The sequence below is a fragment of the Lycium barbarum genome, chromosome 6 (genome assembly GCF_019175385.1).
Source record: "Lycium barbarum isolate Lr01 chromosome 6, ASM1917538v2, whole genome shotgun sequence".
NCBI classification, from domain to species: Eukaryota; Viridiplantae; Streptophyta; class Magnoliopsida; order Solanales; family Solanaceae; genus Lycium; species Lycium barbarum.
In genome coordinates this window covers 10,089,223-10,116,782 of record NC_083342.1, presented here as the reverse complement: position 1 = coordinate 10,116,782, position 27,560 = coordinate 10,089,223, and the positions used below count along the sequence as shown (strand labels likewise).

Here is a 27,560-nt window from a genome sequence, read left to right as displayed (position 1 = left end):
TCGGTATATATAGTGGTTAAGTACAGTGTTCAATTATAAACATATTCATAAATAACCTTATTAGTTACTTATCCATTTCAATTAAAAGTTCATGACTACATTAGATACAGAAAATAACCTGTTCAAAAAAATAGTTGTGAGAAATATAATTTGGATACTACTTTAACTCAATGTATCTTATTTTTCTTCTTTCTTTTTGCATGCAGAACTATTATGCTTCTACTTGTACGCTTTCATAGGAGTAGACAAAAGGAACAAAATATGATGAATTTTTATTTTAAACATACCACGGGAAATGATAAATTTCTCCACTGTATATTGTAGCTTAGTTTTAGTGATAGAGTTCCATTAAAATATTTCTAGAAAACCAATTGATGAAATATTAAGACATCAAAATCTTGAATTTCTTGAACATGTTCTTAAATATCACATAAGAATTATAAGTTCATTCTTTCACAAGTGTTACTTGGAATGTGTTATATTGTTGCTAGAGTTTGAAGGATACTCTCTACATTCTTGTAAGAAACTGTTTTAGTAAATTATGTTCTCGCCATGTACATCAGTTCTGCAACCATGTGTGCTATTCTCTATATTGAAAAGTAGTGGAAAAGGACTACAGCATGGGGCCAAGACAACACAAGTTTTTCCAAAACTAATTGATCCAATTCAATTGTCACCAATCAACTTTCTACTTTCTAAATTTTGCTACAGATAAGGATAAGTGAGGATAGTGGTGGAGATGTTCTCTTAAACTGTGAATCATTTATTACAGCATTTTCCTTGTTTTGTGTAGTTGGCAGCCGTAGAAAAGAAAAGGACCACATCTTTTTTAAAATTCTTTTCTCCTCATAAAATGAGGTAGTCCTAAGAATAGGTTAAGTCGCTGAGTGTCGCTCACTGCCTATGTTTGGATCATGATACTATTTTTTTACTCTACCTTGACAGCTATTAATGTTACTACTTGCAAGTCTTCTCCAAAACATTACCATCATGGTCCCTATTTGGGTCCATATTGTCCCAATTTTTTACTCTACCTTGACAAGCTATTAAAGTCAAGACAACTCTAGCAAGTCTTCTCCAAAACATTACCATCATGGTCCCTATTTGGGTCCATATTGTCCCAATTGATGAAGTGAAAACAACCCTGCTAGAGGCTGGATCCACCATTTATTCTTCTTTCAAATCAAGAAAAGAAAAAAGATAGAAATCAAATAATTAGCTTCATAAAATGACATTCAAAATACCTTTTTCTCCATGTTGGACCTATTATTAGCATAACAAACTAAACAAGAACTTGCAGAAATATCCATGTCGAACCATTGGTATAGGTCGCTCTTTCCCATTTTTAGCAGGTTGATCTTTCTGCTTATCTTTTTTGCTAGATTCTTTAGCCTTCGATGATCCTGACTTACCTTTTAGATTTGCTTTTTCTCAACACTGAAATATCCCTGGAGAAGTAACACACAACTACTTCAAAGTGAACAGAATGTTATCACATAAAATACATTATCAAAAAAAAAAAAATCACATGTATATACACATTAGACTTCATATTGAGCACGGATTTTGCCTATACATCAGATACATGTGATGAGCTAATGATATTTGTTTAACGAGTCTGAAGCATGTCAGAGGAGGAAATAATAGCATAGGAAAAAAAAATATAAATCATGTTTCTATGATACAATACTAGTCCCTTTGTCTCAATTTAAGTGCCACGGTTCGGATTTCGAGAGTTAGATAGTTTAAATTTGACTATGAATTCGGACATGGAACTTTTAAATTTTTTAAAATAAAATTTACATGCTTGGAAATTACGGTAAAAGGCCCTATTAGAAAATATGGAATTAGCTATGGAATTTGTCGGTAATCCCTAGCTAATCAGTCGTTAAATAGCTCCTAGATATTAAATTTTCGTATAATCCGTCGTGAATTCATTAGCATGGCATTTTTGTTGTTTAGCTTTATCCGGTACTATTTCCTTGTTTACTAACAGAGTACACAATAATTGATAATATGTATGTATATATATATATATATAAAAGCAGGCAAAGACCCGCTGACGTGGCGCTTTCTAAAAACATCAATCCTATTTGTCTTTTACCACAATTTTTTGCCTTTTACTCCCTCTTTTTATTTATTATGTGATATCCTAAAGCCGAAAAACCACCCTATTAGTAACCTCCTTTATTGCACCTGTTCAGTCTCCCTTACGTCTACAAGGATAACGACTGCTTTGTTTGTTTTTGTGGGCAGTGAAAGATAAAAATCTAACTACAACCAACAACCCTAATCAATCTTCCTGTCATGTTTGGTCTCAACTTCTCCAAAAGCCTTCCAAAAAAAGAACAAACATTGTTCAGCAGCAAAAAACCAAATCCTGTAACGCCACCGTCCAGCCCGTCCAGGAGAAAGCACAGATTTTGAATGATCAGAAACAAAATCAACAGTAGGCACTTCTTGATAGTGTGGCAGGTGTTTCCGTCAACAAAATAATTTAGGCTTCCCAGAGAACGCCCCTTTACGTTCACCCTAAGTAGAATTGCATTGATGTTCACTGGTTAGTATTTTTTTTTTTTTTTTGGTAACTATTGATTTATATTACTAGGGTAAATATTTACACAGTTCATGATCAGGACCCTCTAGAGTTGGACATTGAGCCCCAACTTCTAGTTCATCAAAACACAAAAACGAAATAATTCTGCTCTTTTACATGTTCCTGTTAGCTATAGCTTATGGATAAAAATTCAGTTCTCTTAGTCTCTTTGCAATTCTTGGCTTCTTCTCTCCTTTGGTGTGTATGTCTTGTATGATCTGTTTGACCAGTGCTGCTGTATTCCTCTTCTTCTGTTGGAACACTCTCATATTTCTCTCCTGCCATGTGTAATATATGCATCCTGATAAGGCCATCCTATAGATTTCAGCTCTTGCATTGTTTCCATGTGCATGTTTGTTTGCCCATCTTTGCTCTTGGTCCCATGTATATATCTGCCTCTGTAAACTTTATCAACAATGTTTTTATTATGTAATTAGCATTAAACATTGTCTGTTGAGAAAACACAAAAACACCATATGCTTCACGAGATTAGCTAAAATTTTGTAGACAATACGCATGAATTTCAAGCTTGCCTCTAAAATTAAAAATTCACGGGATATTATATTATGTTTTAAATTTAAGAACTCTGTTGGTATTGATATATTGATCAAACCATTACAACTGGAACATGGATCTTTGGTTGAAAGAACAAAATTTCAATTCTTGCAAAAAAAAAATTATATGAGAATGTGAGGAACTTATTTATTTTGTTAGGAGTATTGTTTTTGAAGGTGAATATTAATAATTCTTTTTTCTTTTTTAGGTTTTCCCTTCATATTTCATTTATTTTATGTAGGAAGTTCAAATATCTGCATATTTTGGTCTTTTTCCGCTTCATGTCTTTATATATTTCAAATTATACAAATTTGCTAAGCGAATACAGAGGAGAGGGAACAAAGGAAATAAAGAGGATTATGCATATGTTTGAAAGGATCATCTATCTATAAAAATATATAGAGTTGATCAAGGAGAAGATACGTAAGGTTGCACCTTTCTTTAGCCATGAAAGGAAAGGGCCCGCTAATGTGCCATCATAGAATCACAGGATTTGTATTTATCTCTTTTTTCATAATTTTTTGGGTGAAAAATTAAAACTCACCCTCTAAAATTCAACCCCCCCCCCCCCCCCCACCACAAATAGGTGCCTCTTCGCCCCCTTGTATCCCCTCAAACATAGCCGAGGATTATACAACCACATCTCCCGTAATTTCCCATCAGAATCCCTATTCTGCCTCTTCTTCGCCAAATCATTCTCTACAAAACGTATCAACTTCTCTTCAACCATCCCTCACGCTCCGTCCTACATAGCTCTCCCCTCCCAGGTATGCTGCTTCCCCATTCTAAACCACTTAGATTTTATTATCTTTTCCGCACACCCCCATTAGTATTCCGTTTTTTTCCCTACACCACTCCTATCTGATTTTCGGATACTATCTGAATGTGTTTTGTTTGCCCTGGCTTTATAGGCATTTAGCGTTAATTCGTAAATTCACATTTTTCATGTGTTACTAGTTTGTTTGTTTACACAAAAGTATTCGCTTTTTTTTTTTTTAACTCGCGGCTTCTATCCGCTTTCCGGAAACTCTCTGAATGTGTTCCGTTTGCCCTGGCTTTATAGGCATTTAGCATTAATTCATGAATTCCCACTTTTCATGTGTTTCTGGTTTTTTTTGCACAAAGATATTCTTCATTTTTTACTTCGCCGCTCCGATCCGATTTTCGAAAACTCTCTGAATGTGTTCCGTTTGCCCTGGCTTTATAGGCATTTAGCGTTATTTCGTGAATTCACACTTTTCATGTGTTTCTGGTTTTTTTTACACAAATTGCACGTGCATTTGGATTATATACTGTACACTCCGATTGCCGTTAAAACTCTAACTGTATTCATATTTTGGGCCTCGATACACTTACACTTTAGTCTGTCACCCGTTCCTCTCTGATTGTCGAACAAACCTCTAAATTTATTCCCTGTTTCTTCTGTTGACACCCAATTTTGTCTCACCTTCCTCCAAAATATTTATTTACGCTTCTAATATTTTTGGCAATTTAAAAAATAATTATTTTACTACAATTATTAGCTCTCTATTAATACTAGTGTTTCATTATCCTATTACAGTCACTAGCTATTATTATTTTTTACCGTTACTACCACCACTATTATCATTACTATTATCATTACTATTATCATTATTATTATTATTATTATTATTATTATTATTATTATTATTATTATTATTATTATTATTATTATTATTATTATTATTATCATCATCATCATCATCATCATCATCATCATCATCATCATCATCATCATCATCATCATCATCATCATTATCATTATTATTATTATTATTGTTATTATTATTATTATTATTATTATTATTATTATTATTACCAGTATTATTATAATTCACATTTATAATCATTTCAGCATTTTTGTTACCATCTTATGCACACGCATCGCATTTATTTTCGCGCAATTACATAATAGCGTTTATTCACTGTTGAACTTAAAAAATATTATCGCACGGCTGTTACGACATTGTATAAATATTTATTTGAGTAACGATAAATATATTTTATAGTAGTAATATTTTAACACACGTTAATATATAATTAGTTGAAGGAGCTCTTTTATGCAAATTTAGAAGCCCAAAATAGAACAAGAAGAAGATATATTTTAGCCCATCCGCCCCAATCAATTTATAAACATTTTTCGGACCAGTCCATTAATGATCAACCCATATTTTTAAACCAACCGGCCCACGTTTTAAATTCGTCATCCCAACTCACTACCCGTTGAATAACAACCAGCCCATTAACCGTTTAAAGCTTACCCGACCCGGCCCCTTCGTTTAACTTGTCATACCCCTTTTTAACCGGGTTAAATTAGAAGTACGACATATTGGTGATTCCTATTTTTGTTTATTTTAAGGAGTCGCCACCTAATTATTTATGGTGAATTAGGACACCTAAATTTATTAAAGTTATTTTAAAGTTAGCTATGTTTTAAAAGTCTGCGAAACTTAAGATTCTAGGTAAGGGTTCAATTAGTCTAAAGGGAAGGTATTAGGCATCCTTTAAGACCTATTAACAATGGTTAACAGACCGGATTTGCAATTAGTTAGGCTAAGTGTAAATATAGTATTATAGAAAAGAAAGTAGCTTTATGAATGTGGCTAAAGTTATAAATAGACCTGTAAGAATGCTATTTAAAATAGGACTTGTGTTAATTTAAGGGCTATATCAAAACGAATTTGTTAATATCCAACTAGTTTAAAATAGCGATCAAACGTTGTTAAGAAATGGATAGAATGACACTGGACATTGGAACGTAAAAAATAGTGGGTCTGGCCAAATCCAATTTATATCAAAACTTAAAGAAAGACACGTTTTGGACAAAAGTATTAGAATGCATTTAGACTTGAGGGAAGTTTCATACTTTCAAGCTTACGGCCTTTTTTGTCGTACGAAAACAGTGTGCATTTGGTAAACCTGGGCAAACAGAAGTGATGCTTTTAACATAGATCATTTTAGAATTAACCATTCCTATCCAAATTAGATATAGCTTTAAAAATCCCTTATTTGATATTGTGTTCCACGCGATAAAATAAGTAAATAACTTGTAGACTATGAGTGATGATCCTATGTGACAACAACTTAATTAATAACTAGATATTTTCTAGTTGTCCAGGTCAAAGATCTTAACTCCAAAAGGTTTCAAACTTCAAACCAGCCACAAAAAAAAGATAACAACAAATCAGTATTCTATGTTAGCAACCGAAGGTTAGCAAGTGTAATGTTATGAATAGATAGCTAAAAGAAAAACGCAGCCAAATATTTATCGTTCCCTGCTCAGATTGTCAATCTCGTTCGGACGAGTTTCGAGGAAGAGCGAGACATATAAAGGAGGATGTGGATGCGCATTTCAAGCCTTCGCGAGGTGACGTCGAGTCTCAAAGTAAGACCCTTCGACTTCTTCGAGTGCAGCGAACTGGTTCTAGGGTCTCGGATCAACACTCGATCTTAAAGTAACAAGCCGAAAGAGTAAAACGACTTAATTTTCAAATGGGTGTTTCCAAGTATAGTGATTGAAAAATGTAAAATAATCAAGAATGGTTAAAGTGGCTGCCAAAGAACTGAAACCGAATAGAATTCGAACAAATTCCTGATTTAGAGTAGTAAAAAGATAGGGAAAATGTTTAGAGTCGTCAAAAATCCCCCCTTTTAACTGAGTAATTCTTATTTATTTATAGAGTGAGGATGAAGAGGAGCGTATGAGAGAGAGGAGCGGCGTGGGGAACAAGGGGAAGTGGAGATGGCAGAGACGTGGGGGGACAGCAGTGAGTGGAGGTGGCAGGGACGGGTGAGGACAGCGGTGAGTGGAGGGGGAGTGAGGAGAGGAGAGGGAATGAGGGAGAAGGGCGGCTGTGAAGAGAAAGAGGAAGGAAAGAGAAAGGATTAGGGATTTAGGGTAAAAATAAGGGATTGGGCCGGACCGGGTCGGGTAAAAAATGGAATTGGGCTGGACGTTACGGGCTATAATTTGGGTTAAAATAGTGGGCTGGGGAATAAAAATGTGGGTTGATTATTGTATTTGTATTTTGGGCCATTAGTTTGGCTGAAAATTGTTGATCCTTCCTCCTTTATTTAATTATTGTTGGGATTCTAATTTAATAACTAATACAATATATACTATGTAAAGACAATAAATATTTTACAAAGTGTTGTCTTGAAATTAATTTAACGATTCCAAACCCGAACATGAAACGATGACGAACATTTAAAATTTATGATAAAGTAATACTCGTAATGTTGAAAATAAAAGTAGCGATATTAATAGTAGTAGCAATAAAAAATGAAAATAAAGTATTTAGCTCGTCAATAAATTTAGAAGCCCGAGTAAATAAGATTAAATAAAGGAGGGACAAAATTGGGTGTCAACAGATGCCCCTCTTCGACCGGAGACGATGTAAGAGTCTTCGGGCGAAGAAGTTGACGTAGTAGCCAATTTTGTTCCGACCAACAAATACGAACTTTAGAAAATATGGGTTAGGAGAATTGGTGGAAAATATTATGAAGACAGAAGGAATTATGGTCGAACCTGTTGAGCGAATGTTATTAATGGACTTATAACTTTGCAAGGGTTGTAGACGGGTGACGAGAATGGAACATATGCTTATAGCCTCCTGATTATAAATGTGGCGTGCAATACACCTATAAGTAGGACTCTTCTAGACACGATATAAATTCTCAAAAAAAATGCCCCAGTGTTGAGTTATGGGGACACTGAGATATAGAAAAGGATACGAGATTTATGAAAAGAGTTGATTGAGTAGAGTCTTGGCGGTGTATATGAAAGAAGATTTTTGGATAACCTACGTATCACATGTTTGTGGACGTAGGCGGAGTCGAGTTCGAGAGTAGATCCGTGACCTTTGCTTATGAGTTTGATATTCCTCTTCAGCGTATTTGCCCCAGTTCACTGCGTAAGATAAAGTTCCACGTTGTGTTGCGTCTCTGCAGGTTGTACTTTCTGCCAAAACTGAAATTCATGTCAAAATTAGTAATAAAGTTGAAAGTGTAAAATTATAAAGAGTGTAAAATGATAGTAAATATGAGTGTGAGAGTGAGGACGAAGCCGTGTGGCTTATAATGAGGCAGTGTGGCCAAATGTTGTCTCTGGTTGTCTTCATGGACTTGAATGAATGTGTGATGCGTATGCCGAGGACGTAATAATTTCTCCAGTTGTATTTGGAAACTTTAATGACAGTAATAAGGCCTCCGGCTGTCTTCTAAGACTCGATGATGTCTGCGGAATTTAAGGTAAAGTCGTTAAAATAGGTAAAGTAGATGATGAAGTAAAGAAATAAAGTAAGGAGTAAAGTAAGTGTATAGCCGTTTGGCCTATGCAGGTGAGGCTGTGTAGCCATGCGATGTCTCCGGTTGTCTTCGGGACTCGATGATATGATATCTCCAGTTGTCTTCAGAGATTTTATGAGAATTCTCGTACAGTCCGGGGTAAAGTTGTAAAGTGGATGATGGCAGGGCGTACTAAACCTATGTTATGGTGTGACCGAACCTTATATAGGTTGCCTACGTATCCCTCAAAAGGAATCAGGTCAGAACGTAGTTCGTAAGGTACATAGAAATGGTTTGAAATTTTCTGATAAAGGGACCGAACCCGATGTGGATTGCCTACGTATACCACCATGGGAATCAGGTCGGCGTAGTTCTGTTGTGTAAATGGTAAAAGGTTTGTTGGATTTCTACCTAAATATGATTGACCTGTATGTTGATAGTCTACGAATCCCGCCAAAGGAATCAAGTCATATGTAATTATCCTTACATAAGGATTTCTGATTTTATGTTATAATGTAACTGAACCCTATGTGGGTTGCCTACGTATCCCACCACGAGAATCAGGTCGGAACGTAGTTCGTACCTTGTTAAAGGAAAGGTTGCAAACTAGGCTGTCTAACCTATTGTTGTCCTTGATTTCTTCTTGACTGATAGCTTTCATGCTTATGTCATTGTCTATCGGTTATTTCAATTTCTTCCGAGTAGGATCTTATTTTGTCCTCTTGTTTTCCTTTGTTACTCTCTCGAGACGTATGTTATTTGTTCATCTTATGTCACAACCATAGAGTTGGCAGATTTGATAAGTAAAGTAGAAAATAACAATAATAGATGATTAAGGAGAATCAGAAATGCATTTATAGATTTCGCAATTAAGCTTCCAAAAGATGAAGCAAAGCAAATAAAAGTTTTGGGCATGATTCAAGCCTCAATTTTAAAAAAACAAGTTCACTACATGTTCAAACTACCAAGACTCCCGGCGAATCAGGGAAGGAGTACAAGTCCGATTCTTCAGAGTCTCTCCTAGTTCGGCACCCCGTATGGTCGATGTCTCGGTATTGTGAGTAGTTGCAGCAGTAATCTTCATGTGTGTTTGTCTTTGGATTGTTCCCACGGGAGCGACAAAAGTTGATGACATGCCCCTTTCCACCCTTCCAATTGACGCACTGGCTTCTTTCAGATTCTTAACTTCTTCGATAGTTATCATGTTCACGTTGCCGTTTTCGTGAGTAGGCAAAGGGATTGTGACCCATGTTGGGCCGAGCTCCAGTGAGCTGGATTGCTCCTTCCTTAATCAAGGCTTCGATTTTGTTTTTGAGGCCATAGAAATCCTCAGTGGCGTGCCCAGCAACTCCAGAATGATATGCACAACGCTTGGAGCCATCAAACCATTTTGGAATAGGGTCGAGAATTTTCCCTTCAATAGGTTGTACCATGCCTGCGGCTTTCAGTCTTTCGAACAATTGAGCCAAAGGTTCAGCGAACAGAGTGTAATTACGGGTGTTTTTTATGACAGGGTTTGGACGGGCTTTATGTGTGGTATGTGGTCGATTTTGGTAAGTGGGAGCTTGAACACATTGGTATGGACGTGGGTTTTGATAGTGAGGTGCTCGAGGTTGGTGGTAATTTGCTTGGGTGTTGTAGACAGGGTAAGGGAATAGCGGAGCTTGGTAGGGTTCAGCGTAGTGGTAAGGGTAGAAAGGCTGTTGTGGATGGTCAAAGTATGTAATGGCTTGGTTTGGTGGGTTTAGAGGAGTAGTTGTAGGTGGTGGATTAGTGTTGGTGAGTAAAGGAATGTAAGGAGTATGACCTAGTGATTGATTTGGTGGGTTGACGGGTGGTGGATTAGGAGTAGCATAGGTAGTGTAGGTGGGTGGTTGACTCTGTGGAGGGGTACAGACGGATGATGGATTTGGTGGATTTGTGGGGGTGATTGGAGGTAAGCTGTTAATGGTAGGCGCGTTATTTTGTGGAGGGAAATGTTCAGGGTTTGGAGATTCAAATGATGGAGAACGAGGTGGATTTGGTGCGACAGTTCTGGGTTCAGGAGGCGGACTTTGGAGTGTGATGGATAAATTGGTCAAGTCCCTAACCCGATTCAGTTCTCCACGTAGATCCTCAATCTCTTGAGTCAGCCGGGCGATATGTTCATCACGTTGAATAGTAGTTCCGTGTTCGGAAGTCTCGGGGGGATCACTAGGGATCACGATGTTTTCCACACCAATTGAAATAGATGCGGCCGGATCAGACATAGTAATTTCATTTCCTTGAACAACCCAACTACGTTCAGGTAACGATGACGTCTTTGACCTTGTGAGGTAAGGATGGTCGGCCATCGAGTGTCAACACGAATCAACTCTCTTGGGAATAAAAATAAAAAGAAACATAAAGTGCCAATGATGTTAGTCTCATTAACATATATCTAGGTAAAGTCATGATCACGTAAAGTCAAGTAAGGCATGTAGCAAATAATTCATCAAATAGGGTCAAACAAGTTGTCAAACAAGTATATCAAACAATAACGCGTCCTAATATGCATGTGACCTCTTTGTGCCAGAGGTAGGTCTATCGTTTGTTTGAAGGGTAAAGTGTGCCATAATACGTCATCCCATTGCTTTTGATTAATTAAACAAATTCTATTTCTCAAAATAAAGTACAAAAATAATGTAATATTTATTACATGTCAAATGAGTACAATATAAAATGTTTCCTAATCTAAGTAAAGTAAATATGACATCTAGCTCCATTTTGTGATGCCCTTGGTCTTCGTCATTTGTTGATCACGGACGTACTCTAACGTGAAGTCCATACTTGTCATAGAAACGTTAGTCATTCCCTCCCCCCTAAATTTTAATTAATTAAAGCAAATAGTCCATATTTAGGCACAGTTATCCTTCAAACATGCACATAAAGTATGATTAGTGTCACTTGGGGTCGTGAACCCGCTTGGACGTTTGGGTAAAGTTGTCTAATGGGTTTAATACACCAAGGGTATTAAACCTCCTAGGTCATGAAATGTATGCTCTTAATAAAGGGTGTTGGTTTAGCTCTATCCTAGGTTGACTAAGAGTGGGTTTACTAGACGCAAGGTTCCCGAGCGGACTACTCGAGTGAGAAGGCTACGCGGTCTCCGTTATTCGGACACGCCGCGCATACGCCAACTCTCCTAAAATTTGGGATTTTGAAATAAATTTGCGGGTGCGCAAAGTGTTGACACCCAATTTTGTCCCTCCTTTATTTTAATTTTATTTACTCGGGGTTCTAAATTTACTGACAAGCTAAATACTTTATTTTCACTATTTTTATTTTTATTGCTACTGCTATTAATATCGCTACTGTTATTTTTAACATTACGAGTATTACTTTATCACAAATTTTGAATGGTTCGTCATCGTTTCATTTTTTTTTCGGGTTTGGACTCGTTAAATTAACTAAAAGACAGCACTTTGTTAAATCCTTATTTTTTCTACATGTTAATTATTAATTGTATCCATATAGTATATATTGTACTAGTTACTAAATTAAAAAAACCCAAAAATAATTTGAATTAAAGGAGGGAAAATGGGCCAGATTCGGATCAAATAATCAGCCCAAATAATTCCCCTACCCGGTCCAGCCCACCAACTAAAATACCCAACAGACCAGCCCATTACCCATTCAATACCCGACCCGGTCCGCTTCATTCCATTTTTTTTCACCCTTAAACCCTTCAGCCGCCTCTTTCCTTTTCCTTTCCCTCTTTCCCTTTCTCTTCACTCTTTCTCCTCTCCCTACGCTCCTCCTACGCTCCCCCCACTCCTCTCTTTCCCTTTTTCATCATCACCGCCGCACCCCGCTCCTCCACTCACCTCAAATTTCCCTATAAAAAGGAGGACGGAGCATTTCTTTAAAAGGGGGAGAACGGGGCATTATTCAGGTTTGGAGGAGATCGGGAAAGATCGAAAGGAGAGGGATTTTCGGAGCAAAAAGCCAAATAAAGCTTTCACTCTAAAAAACACTTTGGTTTTCTGCCAAGATTTTCGGATCAAAAAGTCTGGAATTCTTTTTTTTATCTGGTTTGGAACTCTTCAAATCAGAAAAACATTTCTGTTGAAATACGAATTTGTGATGAAAGGTTAAGTTTCGACGATTCGATTAACCTTCGTCGTTGTTCGACAAAAGAATTTTAAACAGAACCATTCTTATTTTCGAGTCGAGTTTTGAATCGGTTCATAACGAGAGTAGATTCGAGACCTCGAGACCCACTTCACTGCACCAACAAAAGGTCAGTGTTATTTTCTTTTTCTCTTGTCATTTGTTCAGATCGTAAGATGTATTAATGGTTCTGTGTTAAGTTCAGTTTGTGATTCGGGGAAATATGTTTATATGCTAACATAATTAAAATGGTTGGGTTTGTTTAGTAATTAAGTATGTGTCAATATGCTGGGTTAATTTAGTTTATTAAACCGTGTAGAGTATTTTTGAAATTATTCTTGTATACTTTATGTGTTGTAGCCTATTATGTTAAGCATTGTTAATGGTTAGTTTAGCCTGTTTAGCTTAAAATATGTCTCTAAGCATTATGTAATCAGCCTGTGTTAAACACGCATCCTAGGTTAATTGAGTAGTCTATAGCAGAGTTCAGATGCGGTCGTTTTCTAACCCATTTGTGAAGAATATGCTGATTTAACATAGCTTGTTATCTGCTTGGGTATTTGGTTCTGTTTTGGTCCCATTTTGAATCAAGTTTGCAGCTCTTGAGTGATTGTCCACAAATGGATCAGTCGTTAACAAATTCGCTCCCTAACTTTACAGGAAAAGCTTCTCTTTGAGTCTATAACAAATATGGTTTATTAGATGTTTTCCCTTTATGAGTTAATAAAGTTCTAGATCGGTTCTCTCTTGTTTGGCCTCAAGAAGTTTAAAATTTGTGGTGTGTTGAACCTTTTCCATGATAAGCTGCATACTAGTTTGCATACATCCCAGGAATCATTTCATCTATGTAGTATTATTAGCTTTGCTTGCATTGCCTATATCATGTTGTCTAAGCAGGATTGTTGCTGTGTTGGATAAGCTCATTGTTGTGACTTGTCGTTTCGGTTGCTGGACTTTAAAGAAAGAGCAAAATTTAACCGAGATGTGGATCTGAATCTTAAATTCATTGGAATGAATCATCTGATCACTAAGATTATTTAAAGTCTTTGCCTGTCAAAAGTATAACTGGTTTCCTGTCCTTTGCCATACCTTTTGATTTATAGCAGGTGCAGGTTTTGCATTTACCTATGCATTTCTTGGTATCATTTTGAACCCAGCTAAGACTTGATGTCTGTTCTTGTATCACATCTGAATAATTGAACTTGTCTGCCTTCTGTCCATCCTGTGCCATGTCTGTTCTATTTAAGTAAAAGGTCCTATACTGGGTGTTTGGTTTTGTTTGATTGAGGAGACTAAGTCTTTACTAGTTCCTTCCCTGTTAAATGTTGAATCCAGTGTGCAAATTTGGTTGTCTGTCTGCTGAATGTTATGCTCCTTTTGTGGAATGCCTGTATCAAGTGTCACTGTTTCTTCTTGTTTGAAATTCTAGTTCTTTGTTTAAGCATGAAGGATCATATATCCAACTTGATGGGATTTGTTTTAATCTAGGCTGTGTTTATTCCGAAACTGTATAGAACGTGTTTGAAATGATTAAGAATAATGTTCTTCATGTGCTACACTTTCATTTGAAAATATGAGTTTTTGTGTGTTGGTTTAAATGTGCATGAGCCAACTGAATCTTGACAAATCTATGCACTGTAATATCTCAAATTGTCTTTGTCGTTAGTTCATTATCTTGTGAGCATTGGGATTCTAATGAATAAAGGTGTCTTTGCATGAATTAGCCATGAGAAAAAACAGTAATATGTTGGAGAACCCTAAGGCAATTGTGCTATGCTTCCTTTCATTTAAATTGATTTGAGCCATCTGAGAATTTAAGGGGATGATATGCCTAACGTATACTTGACTGCTGTTGTGTGCTTCTATGTGCCATTATATGATTCATGAATGCACTCGCATTCTGTAAACCTCTGTTCGCTATCGCTGTTGTGCATAATCTTTTTCTTAGTACGTTGTGTAACTGGTTTACTTGCTTGACTGCTTTGCTGTTGCATCTTCCCTTGTTTGTTGTTCTTTTCCCGTCATTTGGTTTAAGAGATTTTAAAATACAAGCATGAATTGGCTTAGTTCATCTCGCAGCTTTGCTTTTCAATTCTGTCCAAGTTCAGTATAAAAGTCTTAGTTTAGTTTTGTTTTGAATTGGATACTTGGTCCTTTTCGTATTTAAAACATGATTTATGTGAGAGTTGCTGGTTCTATTTCCCCTTCACTAGAATTTGTCACGACCCAACTAGGGGCCGCGACGGGTACCCGATACTTGTACCGAGCACCCCTTATCTCGTATCGTACTTTTACTACTAGGTGGGCCGTATAGACTATACCGTATCTTTTTTTTTTTCTGTTGCTCAACGCTAACATTAATGGCATAATTGTAGACATGGACTTATAAACTTTGCTAGCACATTATACAACGACGAGGACCACAAAAGTACAAAACATCTGACTGTACATATCTGTCTACGAGCCTCTAAACAAAGTACATCTACATATACAAGAAGGACCGGTTCTACCGTGCCCGAATATGTACACAAAAGTAGTACCAATAAACTGAGGCTCCGGAACAACTGGAGCGCTGCCACAGTACTGCTGATGGAGCTTCTAAGAGTCAAATCTGTCTACCTGTTGACCTGCGCGGCATGAAACGCAGCGTCCACAAGAAGGGACGTCAGTACGAGTAATGTACCGAGTATGTAAGGCATGAATAATAACATAAAAGAGATATAACGCATGTCATGAAGTAGAAACACAACCTGTACATATAAGGGCACGTTGGCGGATACCATGCATGCTTAGCGCTGCGGAACGTGCAGCCCGATCCATATGTGCATATACTATAACGTATTGCTGCGGCACGTGCAGCCCGATCCATATACATATAATACTTTGCTTTCTTGGAAAACATTTCTTTTCATATATATATAACATAGAACATATCATATTGCCGAGGCGTCGGCTCCGATCCATTTAACCATATATCCCGCGTCCGGGACGATATCATGTAACATACTCCAACTGATCAGGTGGCTATGCGTCTATAGCGCCTTCTCTTTCCCAATCTTCCCCATATACATGTACATATACTTATCGTTCGATAAACGAAACAATTAAGAAAATCCGGGAATAACGGGCCCACCTCGGGTCAAATGAGGTGGCGTACACGATTTACATACGTTACATTTCATGACGTCACTTGTGAGAGTTTTAAGGTAGTCGGGTCCTATTTGTGCAAGTTCTAGATGTTTAGGCAATTTTTCAACATTTCATACAATATTTAATTCAATTCTACTGAATGAAAAAGGGGAAACTTTGGGTGCGGATTTCGGAGAATAGAGTTGTCCCCGAGGCTCGTATCCAACTTATTACGTTTAAGACATGCCATAGAAGGAAGGGTGAATCCTTACATACCTTTTCCGATTCATACACGTCTCCAAAATCAAGTTTCAAGTTCGCCAAAATCTACAATTTGGTCACAATTACCAAATGTTAATTGTAAGGCTTTAAGATTTCAATCTTAACCAATACTTGTCTACAAAAATTTCGGCAGCATCTCCCCTATAAATAAGGCATCCCCGAGATTTAACTCGGCTCCAAATGTCAACAACCATACCAACAACAATACCAACAACATCAACAATCGAATTAAAACGCATTCTAGCATGAATAGTATTCTTTTCCAAATAATGCAACAACTTCTAATCCAACTTTGCACTTTCCAACCAACATCAATGTTTTCATATTCATTACTAATCAAGATCATTCCAATTCAATTTGGAAGAATTTCATATCATTTTACAAAATATTCACAAGATATACAAAATATACCAACTTTCCACCAAAACCATAATCCATCCGAAACTTCTAATTTTCAACATAAATATTCATAACACATTTTCGTCCTCCCATTTCATTAACAATAATAATAATTTGCACCTTAACAATTTCATTTTCATCATTACATAAATCTTCCATAAAATCACAAAATTTCCCATAACAACTTACCAACCAATCTTTCATGCCAATATGAACTTACATCCCTCCAAATTCACCAACTAACATAATAATTCACATTTAGAACTCCATTTCCATAATTATAAAAAAAAATTACATTAAAATCACATAAGTTCCTATAATCATTTTCAACAATTTTTCATGCCAACTTAAACCATTTTCCTCCATTTCCATCACAAGGCTTCAACAACACAATTAATATAACAAATAAAATTTTAATTATCCCTTTCCATGTATACCATTTTTGGCCATACATATATATATCCATAACACAAAATTTTCATACTCTACATTCCTTTCCACATTCCACAACACCTATATATATTTCTTCCAAGACAAAAGGAGTGAAATCTTACCTTTTTCTCCTTATTTTATTCACTTGTCCAAAGTGTTAAATCGATAAAACAAGCGGTCTATCTTCCGAAACAATTATACCACGTTGTAGAGGACCCTTGAATTAGTAGAAATACCACAAGAAAATAATTTTTGGGACAAGATTTTGAGGGGCTAAATTTCCTTGGTCATGGCCGTATGGCCTTAATTTTTATGCTCTTCTTATTTTGTTTTTCTCCTTCTCTTATCTCTCTTGAATGTTCTATGGATAAATGATGATTAATTAGCCCTTTTATTCATTTATCACATGGATAAATTATTATGGGCTTGGATCTCCCTTTTTTTTTCTTATTTTCCAAGCCATGGCCGGATGGACCCTATTGGGCCTCTTCTTTTCCTTTTTTTTTTTTGGGCCTAACCCGGTTGGTCCCGAGTTGGGTCTAGCCCACTGACCTTTCGACCTTAAAACGTCCATATCTCCTTGTACCGACGTCACCTGGGAACCCATGACCTATGGTTGGAAAGCTAATTCAATTATCTACAACTTCTACTTCTTGGTAGTTTCCAAATTCCAAACTTATAATACCGTGTTTGCCCCTAGAAGTCAGATCACCCGAAAACGTTTTCTTAAAAATATTCGTTTGGAGGATTTCCACTTTGATTTGGCCCAAGGGTCCTTCTTGAGTTGTGTTTAACTTCACATATGTGATTCATATGACTTTTCAGATGTCCCAAAAAAAATCTCGATGTGTGGGCCCCACCTCAGCAAATAATCTGACGTTCAAAAATACGGGATATAACATCCTCCCCCCCTTTAGAACATTCGTCCTCGAATGTTAAACTGACCTCATAGTGTATTATAATACTTCGGGGAGGTCTCTTTTGTAATTATCTCACGCGTCGCTTAAGATATCCATTTTAGGGACTTAGGTTGCCTGATTTTTTTTTTTTTTTTTTTTTTTTTTTTTACATTCGTCTCTTATTCCTACATTTGTGAAATTTTCAGCAACACAAGGGATGGTGTATGATAAAGTAGATTCCAGATCAATTAACACACACATATCATAGAAAATGCCAAAAGTGTACCTGTGGCCGCGTCTGCAGAAGGTTCAGGGTCCTGCCGTCCTGTCAATGCATATAGGCGGTGCGGAGGACCGGCTGAACTGGGTGCCCCTCCTCTACCTCGACCACGACCTGCTGGGGCCTGGGAAGCCTGTCCAGGAGGGCGCACGGACGGTGATGAACCAATTGCGGATCCGGCGGGCTGAGTTTGGTCTCCCTCATTCCTCAGTGGGCAATCACGCATCAAGTGGCCAACCCGCCCACAAGTATAACAAGCACGTGTACCTGCGCGACACTCTCCAGAGTGTGGCCTACCACACTGAGGACACCGTGGCGGGGGTGGCATCACCCTGCTAGAATCAGCTCTATACTGGGATCCTGAAGCTCTAGTACCCTGATCTGCTCCTGAATAAGTAGAACGATCAAATCCCTTATCCACAAATCGAGGAGGTGCACTGGCCGCTGATTGGCCTGAATACCTTGATTGCTCTTGTGCCTGTCCCCCTCTATACTCGCTTCTAGTCCCGGAAGATCTGCCCCTTTTTCTGGAACCCCTATCCGAATAGCGCTCCTCTCTCCGTAACTGATACTGTTCCTCCAGGTTTTGGGCATGGGCCTGGATACGAGCAATAGTCATTCCATCCTGGAGGGAAGCTGTCAGACACTCCTTAATTAAATGTGGCCCCAATCCACTCACAAACCGGTGTACGTGATCTCCCCTATCAGCTATCATGGCTGGGGCATACCTGGCTAAAGAATTAAAATGAAGACTATACTCCCTGACACTCATATTTCCTTGCTTGAGATTCAAGATCATATCGGCTCGAGCCCGTCGGACCTCCGGTGGTAAGTAATGTCGCAGGAATGCTTCAGTGAACTCCTGCCAAACCGGGGGAGGCGCATTTGCTCCCCTCGAAGATATCCAGTTATTATACCACTGAACTGCTACATCCCGCAACCTGTATGAAGCCAATTCCACTGACTCTGTATCCGAAGCATGTATGATCCTCAGTGTCCTCAGCATCTCATCTATAAAATTCTGCGGGTCTTCCTCTGGTTTCGATCCATAAAACTCCGGAGGCTTCAGAGTGATAAAGTCACGAGCTCTAGTACTAGCTGACTGATCACTTGAACTCACATTCTGCCGCTGTGCCTGGGCGGCAACCAATTGTGTCAGTAAATGAATGGCCTCGGTCACTTGTTGACCCGAAGCAACCGGTGGAGGGACTGGATGCACTGGAGCTGGAGTGGAGACCTCTTCATGCTCTTCTGCTACTGGAGGAATAGAGGTAGCATGCGAGGGAGTGACACTCTGAGACTCACTATGTCCAAGTTCAACCGGGGGCTCTCGGCTGGTGCCTTCTCCCGCAGCGCCTAGTATTGTGCTGAATTTCTTCTTCTTTCTCAAAGGCATTGCTGAAAATTAAACAGAAAAAAATTTAGATAGTTACATCCTTAACTTGGCTCTATCGCACGATTTCTTAAGATGAAAGACTGTCATTTTTCCTAAATGCCCTGTAGCCTCTTGTTTATAAGTGTGGCGCGCTACACACCCATAAACAGGACTCTACTGGACACGGCTCGTAGACAAACCCCTAGGACGAACTGCTCTGATACCACTTCTGTCACGACCCAACTAGGGGCCGCGACGGGTACCCGATACTTGTACCGAGCACCCCTTATCTCGTATCGTACTTTTACTACTAGGTGGGCCGTATATACTATACCGTATCTTTTTTTTTTTCTGTTGCTCAACGCTAACATTAATGGCATAATTGTAGACATGGACTTATAAACTTTGCTAGCACATTATACAACGACGAGGACCACAAAAGTACAAAACATCTGACTATACATATCTGTCTACGAGCCTCTAAACAAAGTACATCTACATATACAAGAAGGACCGGTTCTACCGTGCCCGAATATGTACACAAAAGTAGTACCAAGAAACTGAGGCTCCGGAACAACTGGAGCGCTGCCACAGTACTGCTGATGGAGCTTCTAAGAGTCAAATCTGTCTACCTGTTGACCTGCGCGGCATGAAACGCAGCGTCCACAAGAAGGGACGTCAGTACGAGTAATGTACCGAGTATGTAAGGCATGAATAATAACATAAAAGAGATATAACGCATGTCATGAAGTAGAAACACAACCTGTACATATAAGGGCACGTTGGCGGATACCATGCATGCTTAGCGCTGCGGAACGTGCAGCCCGATCCATATGTGCATATACTATAACGTATTGCTGCGGCACGTGCAGCCCGATCCATATACATATAATACTTTGCTTTCTTGGAAAACATTTCTTTTCATATATATATAACATAGAACATATCATATTGCCGAGGCGTCGGCTCCGATCCATTTAACCATATATCCCGCGTCCGGGACGATATCATGTAACATACTCCAACTGATCAGGTGGCTATGCGTCTATAGCGCCTTCTCTTTCCCAATCTTCCCCATATACATGTACATATACTTATCGTTCGATAAACGAAACAATTAAGAAAATCCGGGAATAACGGGCCCACCTCGGGTCAAATGAGGTGGCGTACACGATTTACATACGTTACATTTCATGACGTCACTTGTGAGAGTTTTAAGGTAGTCGGGTCCTATTTGTGCAAGTTCTAGATGTTTAGGCAATTTTTCAACATTTCATACAATATTTAATTCAATTCTACTGAATGAAAAAGGGGAAACTTTGGGTGCGGATTTCGGAGAATAGAGTTGTCCCCGAGGCTCGTATCCAACTTATTACGTTTAAGACATGCCATAGAAGGAAGGGTGAATCCTTACATACCTTTTCCGATTCATACACGTCTCCAACATCAAGTTTCAAGTTCGCCAAAATCTACAATTTGGTCACAATTACCAAATGTTAATTGTAAGGCTTTAAGATTTCAATCTTAACCAATACTTGTCTACAAAAATTTGGGCAGCATCTCCCCTATAAATAAGGCATCCCCGAGATTTAACTCGGCTCCAAATGTCAACAACCATACCAACAACAATACCAACAACATCAACAATCGAATTAAAACGCATTCTAGCATGAATAGTATTCTTTTCCAAATAATGCAACAACTTCTAATCCAACTTTGCACTTTCCAACCAACATCAATGTTTTCATATTCATTACTAATCAAGATCATTCCAATTCAATTTGGAAGAATTTCATATCATTTTACAAAATATTCACAAGATATACAAAATATACCAACTTTCCACCAAAACCATAATCCATCCGAAACTTCTAATTTTCAACATAAATATTCATAACACATTTTCGTCCTCCCATTTCATTAACAATAATAATAATTTGCACCTTAACAATTTCATTTTCATCATTACATAAATCTTCCATAAAATCACAAAATTTCCCATAACAACTTACCAACCAATCTTTCATGCCAATATGAACTTACATCCCTCCAAATTCACCAACTAACATAATAATTCACATTTAGAACTCCATTTCCATAATTATAAAAAAAAATTACATTAAAATCACATAAGTTCCTATAATCATTTTCAACAATTTTTCATGCCAACTTAAACCATTTTCCTCCATTTCCATCACAAGGCTTCAACAACACAATTAATATAACAAATAAAATTTTAATTATCCCTTTCCATGTATACCATTTTTGGCCATACATATATATATCCATAACACAAAATTTTCATACTCTACATTCCTTTCCACATTCCACAACACCTATATATATTTCTTCCAAGACAAAAGGAGTGAAATCTTACCTTTTTCTCCTTATTTTATTCACTTGTCCAAAGTGTTAAATCGATAAAACAAGCGGTCTATCTTCCGAAACAATTATACCACGTTGTAGAGGACCCTTGAATTAGTAGAAATACCACAAGAAAATAATTTTTGGGACAAGATTTTGAGGGGCTAAATTTCCTTGGTCATGGCCGTATGGCCTTAATTTTTATGCTCTTCTTATTTTGTTTTTCTCCTTCTCTTATCTCTCTTGAATGTTCTATGGATAAATGATGATTAATTAGCCCTTTTATTCATTTATCACATGGATAAATTATTATGGGCTTGGATCTCCCTTTTCTTTTCTTATTTTCCAAGCCATGGCCGGATGGACCCTATTGGGCCTCTTCTTTTCCTTTTTTTTTTTTTGGGCCTAACCCGGTTGGTCCCGAGTTGGGTCTAGCCCACTGACCTTTCGACCTTAAAACGTCCATATCTCCTTGTACCGACGTCACCTGGGAACCCATGACCTATGGTTGGAAAGATAATTCAATTATCTACAACTTCTACTTCTTGGTATTTTCCAAATTCCAAACTTATAATACCGTTTTTGCCCCTAGAAGTCAGATCACCCGAAAACGTTTTCTTAAAAATATTCGTTTGGAGGACTTCCACTTTGATTTGGCCCAAGGGTCCTTCTTGAGTTGTGTTTAACTTCACATATGTGATTCATATGACTTTTCAGATGTCCCAAAAAAAATATCGATGTGTGGGCCCCACCTCAGCAAATAATCTGACGTTCAAAAATACGGGATATAACAGAATTAGACTGAACTATTTCATTCTGATAATTAGGAATTCGACTCTTGTCATTTTGTTTACCTATTTGCGAATCTTGAAACAAGTTATTACATTTTCAAGGAATAGAACATCTTGTCTGACTCCTTCTTATTTAAAATTCTTTGAATTATATACTAATCGTTTCTTTTCATTTTTTTTTTGCATGATATCTCGCATATGAGTCCAAGCGACTCGTCATCTTCTCCCGCATTTTGGCGTTGGGCCAAAGGCTCAACACAACTCCTCTCGAGTCACCCTCCATACAGTAGCAGTCAATCCGCAGCGACATACTAAAATCTGCTGGGCCGAGGCCCATAACAGTAGCAGTGAACAGCAGCAGTCCTAAATGGGCTAAACTCATTTAAATCATTTCACTCCTCTATTTTATTTTACTTCGTGGATTTAATTTGTACTATATGACTAACACTTTGCTTGTTTTTATTTGCTTAGATTAGGTGAACCTTAGCGGAGTTAGTGGGTTTGATTTTAGCAAAATGGGTAGGAAGAAACAATAATTAATTCCTTAGTTTCATTTCCTTCTTTCATATTAAATTATTTATAGTACCTATAATATTTATCTATATTAATGCCATTTTCAAGGGCGAAGCCACAAACACATATTTTGAATTAAGATCATGTTTTCATTCTTACTGTATTAGAAATTTCAAAACATCACTAATACGCATATATAAACTTAAGCATATTCTCTAAACATTCTCTTAAGCTTCATCCAATTGTACATATTTTTTAGCCGAAATTGGTTAAATCAAAGAGTGATAAAAAAATAGAAAGAAACTTATGGCCTTTTCATCATATTTAAGAATATAAGTCTAGGTATTCCTATGCCACCATATTCATATAACATCATTTTATCTAAACATCACATTTGTCAAATCATCTTTTAAAAGGCTATTATTCATAGGTAAATTACCCTACTTTCTACAAATCTTATTTTTCGAATAACATTACTATATTTTTCATTTAAAGCCTTAGCAATGTTTTTGAGTCTCATTTAACATTTAGAATCTTCTTTTACGCAAATTATTATGTTTTCTACAAGTATTATTTTAAACAACACTATTACACTTTCGTTTAAAGCCTTAATAACATTTATAAGTCGTGTTTTAAAAATAGCATTAGAAGTACTCTTTTATACAAATTATTACTATTTCCTACAAGTCTTATTTTTAATAGCATTCTTACATGTCTATAACCTTAGCCGTATTTACGAAACTATTTTCTTTTCTATGATATTTATACTTAGCCTAATTAATTGTAAGTCCGGTCGGTTAATCATTGTTAATGAGTCTTAAAGGATGCTTAATACCTTCCCTTTAGACTAATTGAACCCTTACCTAGAATCTTAAGTTTCGCAGACTTTTTAAAACGGAGTTAACTTTAAAACAACTTTAATAAATTTTAGGTGTCCTAATTCACCATAAATAATTAGGTGGCGACTCCTTAAAATAAACAAAAAATAGCAATCACCAATATGTTGTACTTTTAATTTAACCCGGTTAAAAATGGGTTATAACAGCTTGGCGACTCCGCTGGGGAATACTTAGGTTCTAACCATAACGGACTTAGTTCAAATAGGTTTTGTGTGCTTATTTTAATTACTTTATTTATTTGTTAACTGTTTTTTACATGCTATTAATTGTGTGTTTGATATAAACTGTATGTTTGATATAAACTGTTTATGTGTTATTTGCTTTGATAAAACTGTCATTCCGTTCATATTTCTTCCACTCCTGGAAAACTCACACATATTCACACACTTAAAGCGGTTTCGCGGTTCGCGGCCGTACACTACTAAATCACCCTTAGTTGGATTGATCTTGTGGATTTAGTCGATCGGCGGTGCAGTCGACAGCCACGGACCTTCCACTCCCAAGTTGTCCGCTTGGGGGAGCCTTGTGTCATAGGAAAACAACTCTTAGTCAGCCTAAGATAGAGCTAAACCAACACCTTTTATTAGGAGCATACCTTTCATGACCTAGGAGGTTTAATACCCTTGGTGTATTAAACCCATTAGTTGACTTTACCCAAACATCCAAGCGGGTTCACAACCCCAAGTGACACTAATCATACTTTATGTGCATGTTTGAAGGATAACTGTGCCTAAATATGGACTATTTGCTTTAACTAATTAAACTTTAGGGGGGAGGGAACGACTAACGTTTCTATGACAGGTATGGACTTCACATTAAAGTACGTCCGTGATCAACAAATGACGAAGACCAAGGGCATCACAAAATGGAGCTAGATGTCATATTTACTTTACTTAGATTAGAAAACATTTTATATTGTACTCATTTGACATATAATAAATATTATATTATTTTTTGTACTTTATTTTGGAGAAATAGAATTTGTTTAATTAATCAAAAGCAATGGGATGACTTATTATGGCACACTTTACCCTTCAAACAAACGTTAGGCCTACCTCTGGCACAAAGAGGTCACATGCATATTAGGACGCGTTATTGTTTGATATACTCGTTTACATTTGTTTGACAACTTTATGAATTATTTGCTACATGACTTACTTGACTTTACGTGATCATGACTTTACCTAGATATGTTAATGAGACTAACATCATTTACACTTTATGTTTCTTTTATTTTATTCCCAAAAAGTTGATTCGTGTGGACACTCGATGGCCGACAATCCTTATAAGGTCAAAGACGTTATCGTTACCTCAACATAGTTGGGTCGTTCAAGGAAAGGAAATTATTATGTCTGATCTGGCCGCATCTATTGCAACTGGTTCGGAAAACATCGTGATCTCTAGTGATCCCCCTGAGACTTCCTGTTACACCTCGGAAAATTTTCGTTCGTGCACAGTGAACTGACCGACGAGGAACTATTACGAGTATCGAACTAATGATGTTTTAATGACATTTTAGAAAAGAATTATAATGTCCCTTATATTGGTAATGAAGTGCCAAGTAAGTTTCAAGAAGAACCCATAAGCCAAACATGAGCATAGGCCATCCAAAAGAGCGAGTTAAGGAAACATCTTCGTAATGATCTGGTTTGGAGGGGCCAAAACGCCATTATAAAGTTGGAATTTGGGAAAACCACCAAAGAATGAAAGTTGTAGACAATTAAAAGAGATTTCTAACCATAGGTCGTGGGCCCTCACAGCCTATCGGGATCAAAGGTTATGACCATTCTACGAGGACAGCTTGGCGCACCTTGCGGCACAACATGCGGCTCCGCAAGTTAGACATGCGGCTCGCAAGTTCGACATGCGGTTCCGCACTTCGACCGCAAAGTGTGCCAGTGAGAGTTGTTTGGCTGGCACGTTTTGCGACCCAACATGCGGCTCACAGGCATGCTTTGCGTCTCGCAAAGCGTGCCGCATGTTGTGTCGGTCCAGAATTTTCTGGACCATTATATATAGACCCAACTTCGTTTCTAACTCATTTTTGGTCCTAAAAACCTCTAGAACTCTCTCTAACATCTCATCCACAAAAAAATCAAAGGAAACCAAGATTTACAACATCAAATTCAGGAATCAAAGTGTATGAAACTCAAGTAAGATTTATCTTCTTCAAGAAAATCCTAAGGAAGGTGAGGTAGGGTTTTGGTGCTAGAAGGGGAACTCCACTCAAGACTTGTTCAATCACTATCTAAGGTAAGTTTCACGACTTTCTCATGATGATTAAAGTGTTGATAAGTTAAAATTCTTGGATTGAAGAAGAGTGTAGGAAATGGGTCATGAAAGGTGAATAGTGACATTGTTGGGTGAAGGTTTGAATTGAATCATGAATGTTAGTGTGTTACAAGTATGAATACGTTATAAATGACATGTAAACCATGAAATAGGTGTGATGTATGAGAAAGTGTGATGATGAGCTAAAACCCATAAATGTGGAGAGATTGGAGAAATATAGTGGAATGTGGTAAATGCAAATAAATGACGATTGTTGTTACGATGTTGTGAGTGTTGTTAGGAATGTTTGGTAGTTGAAATGAATCATGGGAAATGTAGAAGGGACAAAGGGAACGCTGCCCAATTTTCCCTAGAACTAGTAGCGCGTTCTTCTCATCGATTGACTAACGATGGTGCGAATTCTCTCTTGAAGGTGGAGACGTGACATCAAAGGAAATCAAGAGAACGATAGCATAGTTAACGACAAAGGTATGTTAAGGCTCGTCCCTTTCCTTCAAAGGCATGATTCCTATGTTACGACTTCATGAATGCTTCCATAGCCTCCTCATTTTCCAAAGCTAAACGTTTATGATTCCAACGCATGATTCCTCTCTTGATAACCCGTAAATGTGTCCCAAAATGTCCGTATCTTTCCAAAACAAAGGTTTATGATTTTGTAAGCTTTTATGATCATAATGACGGACACGTTTTGCAATGACAACGATGATGTCAAAGATGAGAATATTTTCCTATGATGACTACGATGAGAACGATTTCATGTTTAAAGATTCCAAGTTATGATTTCAAAGACGATATAAGAATATTGAGCTATTTCTTGATTTCTCAATTTTATTCATGGATGACGACTATATTTCCTTTAAGATTTCCAAAAGTATACGGAGTGACTTCTTACAAGATTGTGACCGTACTTTCTGTTCTTTTATATTAGCTTTCGTTGATAGTCTCGCCTTATGATAATTGTCCCTTCAAGGCGAGACATGACGATCATGATTAATCCATAATATAATCGGAGGTGTTCGACCTTACGTCACTCCGATGGAGTTATAGCTTTTCCTTGGGTTCTCCTGCATGCTATGTACATTATGTATGTATATATATATATGATATGAAAATGTTTTCAGGGGAAGTGGGGAAAGGTGAGGAGCTATAGACGCATAGCCACCTGTACAGCTGGCATATCATGATTTCATCCCGGGCGCGGGGTGCCCGGACGCGGGATATATGGGTGATGGATCAGGCCGTACGTTCCTTGGCACTAATATACTATAATATATATGGATCGGGCCGTACGTTCCTCGGCACTAACATACTATACT

At 37.5% G+C, this 27,560-nt stretch overlaps 1 protein-coding gene and 1 long non-coding RNA gene across 4 annotated transcripts; one reads left to right on the top strand and one right to left on the bottom strand.

The window, feature by feature from the left end:
• Positions 1 to 2,166: 2,166 nt before the first annotated feature.
• LOC132600740 (uncharacterized) lies at positions 2,167 to 15,527 on the top strand. The gene is made up of 2 exons (XR_009567300.1): positions 2,167 to 2,560; positions 14,965 to 15,527. It is a non-coding gene; the product is annotated as an uncharacterized LOC132600740 (long non-coding RNA).
• Positions 15,096 to 24,740, bottom strand: LOC132600738 (uncharacterized). Of its 3 annotated transcripts, none has more exons than XR_009567299.1 (3): positions 16,954 to 24,740; positions 15,995 to 16,045; positions 15,096 to 15,216 (listed from the first exon to the last, which is right to left on the bottom strand). XR_009567299.1 is itself a non-coding variant. In XM_060314087.1 (3 exons), exons 1-2 carry the CDS (start codon positions 19,404 to 19,406, stop codon positions 16,023 to 16,025), a joined length of 1,413 nt encoding a protein of 470 aa, XP_060170070.1. In that variant the 5' UTR covers positions 19,407 to 24,740; the 3' UTR covers positions 15,096 to 15,216; positions 15,995 to 16,022. The 3 variants fall into 3 exon arrangements, 1 of the variants encoding a protein (XP_060170070.1); XM_060314087.1 differs by having other exon boundaries at positions 18,017 to 24,740; XR_009567298.1 differs by lacking the exon at positions 15,096 to 15,216 and having other exon boundaries at positions 15,656 to 16,045.
• Positions 24,741 to 27,560: the final 2,820 nt, after the last annotated feature.

Coding starts and splice junctions, on each gene's coding strand:
- LOC132600738 (XM_060314087.1), bottom strand. CDS start 19,406: ATGCCTTTGAGAAAGAAGAAGAAATTCAGCACAATACTAGGCGCTGCG. Junction 16,046..18,016: donor TTCTGCAGACGCGGCCACAG/GTACACTTTTGG, acceptor ACCAAATTGTAG/ATTTTGGCGAACTTGAAACT.